This window comes from Ipomoea nil, unplaced genomic scaffold, assembly GCF_001879475.1.
Source record: "Ipomoea nil cultivar Tokyo-kokei standard unplaced genomic scaffold, Asagao_1.1 scaffold0706, whole genome shotgun sequence".
Classification (NCBI taxonomy): Eukaryota; Viridiplantae; Streptophyta; class Magnoliopsida; order Solanales; family Convolvulaceae; genus Ipomoea; species Ipomoea nil.
The window spans coordinates 2,164,612-2,172,808 of NW_017617134.1; the positions used below are offsets into that span (position 1 = coordinate 2,164,612).

Here is an 8,197-nt window from a genome sequence, read left to right on the forward strand (position 1 = left end):
CGGCAATGAAGTAACATACTGGACGTAGCAGAAGAGGAAAGCACTCCACGGGGGTGATTGGCAGGAGCAAGGTGCCCGCCTCTCATTACAGCGAGGGTCACGGGGTGATTGGTGGGCACTGCCCACCCGCCAAACCCTCCATTCATAACCCTTGCGGGTTTGTTTCACGGGTGTCACCCACCCGTGTCTCACCCCAGCAAGGCAACAGAACAACATCTCAGCTCAACAGACAATAGCTCAAACAATAGCTTAGATAGTGGACAACAAGATCAATACAATAGCCAAAATAACATCAGAAATCCTTTAACAACACTACCAAAATTATAAGGATTGAAGAATGAAGGACATAGCTCAATATCAACACAATAACTCATCCAGAACAAGACATTTATCAAGAATAAACATCAAAACATGCTCAGGGATTTCAAGAACATCAACAACACATATATAAGAGTGGAAATAAGTTTTGATGGACATGAAGTTTACCTCTCAAGCTAGCAATCCAACTTCAACCTCCAAGCTATCACCCTAGCAACTCTTCTTCCTCTTGATCCTCTAAGAACCCAAAACCCCAATGTAGAAGAATGAAATGTGCTATAAAGATGGTGGAATAATATAGGAAAATGCAATTCTTTCGGAACCTCTTTATCTGTCTTACGAAACCTTGCTTCTTTTTTGGGCGTTTCTTCATCTGGTGGCCGCCAGCCTCTGGCCAAAGCTTTGAGCCTTTGACGGAGCTTCGTCTCTGGGCCCGCGGTCTCCTTTTTTTTTTTTTTTTTTTTTTTTTTTTTATAAATTTTTTTTGTTTTTTAATTTCATAATAAAGTCTACTGCTGATTCAGCCACCAACCCTTCAAGAAAGTTGTGGTAGTTCCAAAGATCTAAAGTTTAAGGATTCCGCTAGATCGGGATAAAGAGGTGGTTTGATTCTAGTGGATCCGTAAAACAAAGTTCAAGAGGTGTACTGGTGCGCTTCTCTTTTCTTTTGTGTTTTTTTTTTTTTTCTGTATTTTTCTCTCTTTTGTGTGACGAGTTTGTTTTCATCTCGTTTCTTTTGGCGAGTTCTTTTCTTCATAAATGTGAAACATATAAGTTGATCATAGCGTATGTGAACTTCATCCTGGGTGACAAAGATGATAATGTAAAAGAGCATCTGCAGTTCAGCTCGATGGATATATTGTCAATGAACGATATATGGAAAACATATACTCAGATGGAAAACATATACTCAGGTGGTGTACAAGACTTTTCAACCAAAGTCAGTCTTGACTACGTTTGATCAATTCTTCAATGATATTAAAGAAGTGTTAAATTCATCTAACGAATTCAGATCAGCTTCAAATTTGTGAAACAGTTCGGGAATCAAGTTACTAGGAAAGTTGTTTCTATGTCAGAATGTAAGGAATGGTATACCGTTCCATCGATCTTATTTGTAATCGTTTCAGCTTATGATTAAATGAATGATCCTCTTTATTTTCAAAAAAAAAAATGAAAATGCAAATTAAAAGAAAGGGAGATCTTACCAAATAATCCTAGGTTGAAGATGAATAAAAGATAGAGCTGGGTAGTATTTCCCTTGAATAAAATGGAGATGAATTTATAGTGGATGGGGAGAGGAAATGGCGTGAATGGAGTGAGGAGAAAGACAAACTGTGAGTGTAGTCTAGGATATATTATAAGAGTGGATAGAATACATTAGATATACATGTTTGTATATATTAGGTCAATCATTATTGTGTGGACCATGGTCTACACAAGTTGTGTGGACCTTATTTTGTATACTGTTAAATAATGTACATTCAGTATAAAAATAATGTACATTCAGTACAAAAATAATGTACATTTAATATATTAAAAATGTACTTTTTGTTATGGTCCACATAACATTGTGTAAACCATAGTCCACACAATAATTTGCCATATTAGGTTAGGACATAGGCAATAGTTATGCTGTGCATCCGTATGCACCATGCATGGTGCATACGGATGCCAAAACGACGTCGTTTTATTAAAAAACGCGCGTCTCCCCTTTAAAAAAAATTCAGGTTCGATTCCCAGCAACAACATTATATTGTTCATTCATTCTGTAATTTTAGTTCATAGATTATGGAATTATAGTTTATTGATTATGGAATTATAGTTCATCGATTATGGAATTGTAGTTCATCGATTCTGAAATTTTAGTTTATAGATTATGGAATTTTAGTTCATTCATTCTGGAATTTTTAGTTCATAGATTAGATTATGGAATTATAATTCATTGATTATGGAATTATAGTTCATCGATTATGGAATTACAGTTCATCGATTATGGAATTTTAGTTCATATTTTGTTGCTGGGAATCGAATCTGATTTTTTTTTAAGGGGAGACGCGCGTTTTATTAAAACGACGTCGTTTTTGCATCCGTATGCACCATGCATGGTGCATACGAATGCACAACATAATTTGCCGGACATAGGAGAATAGGAAAGTGGGTTATAACATATACTACATGGGCTATTTCATTTTGGCTCTGTTTGGCAAACCTAGCTGAAAAGCTATAAGCTAGGAGCTGATAGCTGAAAAGGAGCTGAAAGCTGAAAAGCTATAAGCTCGGAGCTGAAAATTGAAGAGCTGTTAAGCTAGCTGTTATAATTGAAAGTGTTTGGTAAAATTAGATTTTTGATAAGTTGATAAATGTAAAAAGACTAAAAATGGCATCTTCATAAAATTTAAATTAGTTTGTTTACATATTAAAATTTAACATTTCGTCTTCCAAAAAAAGTAAACACTTTTTAAAATAAAACTATTAGCATGATCATGATCTAGCATCGCATAATGAAGTAGCAATATTGTGGCCATAATAACATCAATTTGGGTCTCCTCACTAAACTGCGGCATTTTAGCAAGTATCTTCCATCTCTTATTCAATACTTCAAACGATCTCTCAATACAACTTCGAAGAGAAGAATGTGCACGATTGAATGCTTCTTGAGCATTAGTTGGCGGCTCTTGTTCAAATTGAGATTGAAGCCATATTGCTAATTTAAAAATAACATTAATACTAATAATAATAATAATAATAATAATAATAATAATAATAATAAGCTAAAGTTTCAACATAATTGTTTAGCAGGAAACAAGACTAAGGAAGGGATTGACGTGAAAGTTAGGATAGGGGAAGAGAAAGAGTTTTAGTTCATAAGGTTAAAATATGTCATTACTTTAAAATAATAAGGGTAAAGATGGAAAAAAAGTTAGGAAGCTAGTAGCTTATTTTGAAAAGCTACCTAAAGTAGCGTTTCAAAATAAGCTCTTATTTTAAGCTAGGAGCTTATTTTGGGAACATTACCAAACAAGCTTATAGCTAATTAGTAGCTTAAAATAAGCTATAAGCTCCTAGCTTAGCGTTGCCAAACAGAGCCTTTATAACAATTCCAGGCTTATTTTATAATGATTGGGATAGTAAGGCTGAATAAATATAATTAGAATGAGAAGACTTAAGTCCACAAATATATAAAAAGGTCTAATTGTTATGCCGTGGAACCGTGTCCACCTTGTAAGGTGAACACGGTTCTATGTTCATAATTACTGAATTTTATATTCATAATTATAAAATTCTATGTTCATAATTTTTGAACTTCATATTCACAATTATTGAACTCTATATTCACAATTATAGAACTCTATGTTTATAATTTTTGAACTTCATATGTCACAATTATTGAACTCTATATTCACAATTATAGAACTCTGTGTTCATAACTCTAGAACTATATGTTCATAATTTTTGAACACTATATTCACAATTATGACAGTTTTAAAACATGTCCACCTTTCAAGATGGACACGGTTTCACAACATAATTTGTCAAAAAGGTCTTAGAAAGGTGAATATATATTATAAAAATTCTTATGAGTTGGACTTAACATTAATTAAAGAAGAATAAATCATAATTACAAATACTAATTATGGAATAAATAATACGGGGTGTCACAGTATTAGTGTATAATTTACAGTTCAAATTTGAATGAAAAAAAGAAAAAAACTATATCTAATACATACATACATACATATTATGTACTACTACGTCCTAGTGATAGGTAATGTGAAGATGAGAAGAATGAGTTGTTGGAAATGAGTTGGTTGTGACATTAATCCTCGTTGGAAGCGGCGGCACGAGGGTCCTGAGGAGGATTGACAGAAATCCATAGCAGAGAAGTTGTGATGGAAAGCAGCCCAGTCCAGACATAAACAATGGTGGGAACTTTCCCTTTTCTCCCCATCAGCCCTTTAGCAAAAGGATAGAGATGAGCCAGCACCCAGAAGCTGAAGAACGCGCCGCCAAACAGCTTATTCCACTGCGGAATCACGCTGTAGATCTGCCTGGAACACCCAATCACCAGCGCGAAGATGTTCACCACCAGGATGGTTAATGGCATGATGAAAAGACTGGTCCATTTCACCACGTAAAGGTCAGCGTATATGTCGTCTTCATCCTCCGCCGCAGATTTGGAGGTGAGCGTGAATGAGATCTCGATCCCGGCTATGACTTTCAGCAGGCCTTGCAGCACCGCCGCCAGGTGGGCGCTGGTGCCGCCGATGAGCCAGAACTGCTCGTTTCTCCAGAGCTCCTCCAGGCCGATGCGCGCCCACTTGACTTCCAGGAGGGAGATGAGCATGAGCGTGACGGTGATGATGAGGAGATAGCAAAGGAACTCGGCGTCTAAGGTCTGGACGATGAACTGGCCGGTGAAGTTGCACATGGCGGGGATGAAGCAGTAGACGACGAGGAAGATGGAGGTGAAGGGGTAGACGCCGACGTTGAAGTAGGCGATTCGCTGGAGGAACTTGAGGCGGCGGCTGGCTAGAGCGGGGTTGTTTCGGGAGAAGAAGATCTCCACGGAGCCCGTTGCCCACCGGAGGACTTGATGCAGACGGTCGGTGAGATTGATCGGAGCAGTGCCGCGAAAAGCGTCCCGCTTGGTGATGCAGTATATAGATCGCCAGCCGCGGTTGTGCATCCGGTAACCTGTCACCACATCCTCCGTCACTGATCCGTAAATCCACCCTACTCTGTCTCCCCATTCAGTTTTGTCCTCGAACCTGCACCACACCAGAAATTTCATCTAATCCGGCGACTAGGGTTATTAAGTAGTTTGGCCGGACTAAACAAATAGTCAACAAACTCTATGCCTAATATAAATCTGAATTGATGGAATACATATATTTATTATATAGCACATTCAGTTAGGGTACTCATGCTGTTCGGTAGTCACCTATACACCATTTTCCGAGTTAGTATGAGGCAAAATATGGCGAACGATTTACCGTCATGCTGCTCGGGAGACACCTATATACCATCTGGGGTTCTGAGTTAGTATGAGGTAAAATATGCCTAACTGTCTACCATCATGCTGCTCAGGAGACACCTATATACCATTTGGGGTTCTAAGTTAGTATAAGACAAAATATGGCTAATGGTCTGCTCGGGAGACACCTATATACCATCTAGGGTTCTGAGTTAGTATGAGGCAAAATATGGCTAACGGTCATGCTGCTCGGGAGACACCTATATACCATCTAGAGTTCTGAGTTAGTATGAGGCAAAATATGGGCTAACGGTCTACCGTCATGCTGCTCAGGAGACACCTATATACCAGTGAGCACCTATATACCATCTGGGGTTCTGAGTTAGTATGAGACAAAATATGGCTAACGGTCTACTGTTATGCTGCTCAGGAGACAACTATAAACCATGTAGGGTTCTGAGTTAGTATGAGGCAAAATAGAGGCAACTGCTCCCACTTATACGAGGGGTCAGGTTTCTCGTATACTATTAGATCCGCTTATACCAGATCAAGTTTTTCGTATACTATTAGATTATTTATATCTAACATTGGTTAGAAATGAAAACCCTAATAGTACTAGTATTGAGCTGAGAGCCTGAGACAGGGATAGGGAAGTACCAACAAGACACAACCGCGATGGCCTCAGCTACAGTTGGCGCATCAAGGGGAGTTCGAGGAGCAAGCAACGCCCCAGGAGGGCGGCCGTTCTTGACGGAGACGTGATCGGCAAGCGGCCGTCCTTGAAACTCAGCAACCGCGATTGATTCATTGAACATGGTGGAATTTCCAAACTTCTCCGGCAATGCCAAGTCGGGATGGTCAGTTAGGGGCTCAGAATCGTCGTCTTTCTCACCCCATTTCTTCTTATTCTGTCCAAAAATCCCCCAATACTCTCTCGGTCGCGGCGGGTTAAACCCATACAGTGCGTACCGCCGGAACATACACCCCGTCCCCACGTACACCGGACCTTGCAGCCCGTCCAGTGCTCTCATATTCCCGTCGAAAAACACCGTGTTGTGATTCGCGTATCTATCCGACGGATCAATTCCTTCGAATCTCTGCGGGAATTGGAGGTAGCAGATGCGATCGCCACCGCGATCCATCATGTAGCATATCCCCTCGCGAAGCGCCATGGAGTTGTATACGTAATGGTCGCAATCCAGGTTGAGAATGAATGGGCCATTGGAAAGAATAGCAGAAGCTCTCACCAACGCGTTCATGGCGCCCGCCTTCTTGTTATGGTCGTAGCCGGGGCGTTTCTCTCGCGAAACGTAGGCGAACATCGGAAGCCGGATGTCTATGCCGGTGAAGTCTAGCTTCTTCTCATCGGCTTCCCCCATTACAGGATCGTACTCCGGGATCTTGCTCATTATCTGTAAAATTCCGGCGTGATCTCCCTTTTTGTGATCGGCTATTGGATCAAACCATGTCCCTGGCCAGTGTGTGGAATCCGCCATCCATGTAGCCTTTTCGTATTCAATGGTCTCGCCGGGAGGAATTACGCCGCCGTTCTTCTCCTTCACCGCCGCCTTTTCCTTCATTTCTTCCTTCCTGTTGTGCATGGCGCACCGTTTCTTGATCACCTCCGGCAAGCCGTTGATCCGCACCTTGAACTCGTCGTACTCTCGCTTGATCCACCGCCGATCCTTGACGAAATCATGGCGCTTCTTGTGTCTGGTGGGATCGCTTTTCTGGGCGAAGTAACTGTCCGGATTCCGGGGTTCAATATTGTGCTTTCGGCAGAAAGGCACCCAAACCTTGGCGAACTCCACCGCCTCCGCCATGGCCTCGAACGTAAGGATGGCGCCGCCGTCGTCGGAGATGTAAACGAAGAGTTTCTCCACGGGGTATTGACAGGCCATGATGGAAAGGATAGTGTTGGCGGTGACAAGCGGCGGCTCTTTCTCCGGGTCCGCCGTGGAAATGAAAATGTCCATCCCCGGGAGGTCGGAGCGACCATTTGGGTTGGTCGGAGATACCGTTTCGAACTTTTCCTTCAGGGCATTCAAATCGGCTGTCCGGTCTATCGGATTCACCTTCGGAAATATATCAAGAATCCATGAAAACGCAAACCATAATTCGCAGACGATAGATATCGCCCATAACCACATCGCATCACGATTCGGATTCTGAATCCGCCATGTTAGAAAGAGAAACAGAGCTACCAACCGGATCGCTATGAGTACTCTGTAGGGGCTAATGATTCCGCCGGAAATCTGCACTTTCCGGGTAATCGGTTTCCATGGCTTATCCATGAAATCCGACATGGACATCCCGGTATCATGATCATACGAATCCTCATCTTGCCAATACGCATTCCCAATCCCATATTTCCCTTTGGATTCAAACAGCCAACGGTTGTGATCAAAGTCCCCCGTTTGGGCCCTCATCAACATCGACTTGTTATTGCTCTTATTCACCCCCGCCGTCCCCTTCCCGCTCCCTCCCCCGCCGCCCCCCTCCTCGGCACCGCCGTTCCTCATCCGCTGCTCCCCGCGGAACCTCGAAACCGGCCCGTCCGGCTTGTCCCCGCTCGCGTTCACATTATTACCGGCTCCCGGTTGGTTGTCCGGCGTCGGAGGCATCATCACGGTATAATTCGTGTTGTCGGATGTCTTTCTTGGGTTCCCGGAGGTGGACATTATAATTGTGATGGGTGTTCGTGAAGATTAATGAAGAACTTAACGTACGTAGTGTATGTTCCCATGCATGCAAGGAGAGAGGATTATATTAACGTAGGACCTTTGATGAAGACATTGGATGAATATTGAATATATAGTTGAAAAATTGAAGACAGACTTTAAGTATTAGCGGTCATAGGTTTGTCATGCTAGTTGATTTTCACGAGACTAAACAATTTTCCAC

The 8,197-nt window shown here is 41.8% G+C and overlaps 1 protein-coding gene across 1 annotated transcript; it reads right to left on the bottom strand.

Moving 5' to 3' along the window:
* Positions 1 to 4,082: 4,082 nt before the first annotated feature.
* On the bottom strand, positions 4,083 to 7,974 carry LOC109176419 (cellulose synthase-like protein D1). Its single transcript, XM_019325849.1, has 2 exons — positions 5,951 to 7,974; positions 4,083 to 5,087 (listed from the first exon to the last, which is right to left on the bottom strand). The coding sequence occupies exons 1-2, from the start codon at positions 7,972 to 7,974 to the stop codon at positions 4,136 to 4,138; spliced, it is 2,976 nt and encodes a 991-aa protein (XP_019181394.1). The 3' UTR covers positions 4,083 to 4,135.
* Positions 7,975 to 8,197: the final 223 nt, after the last annotated feature.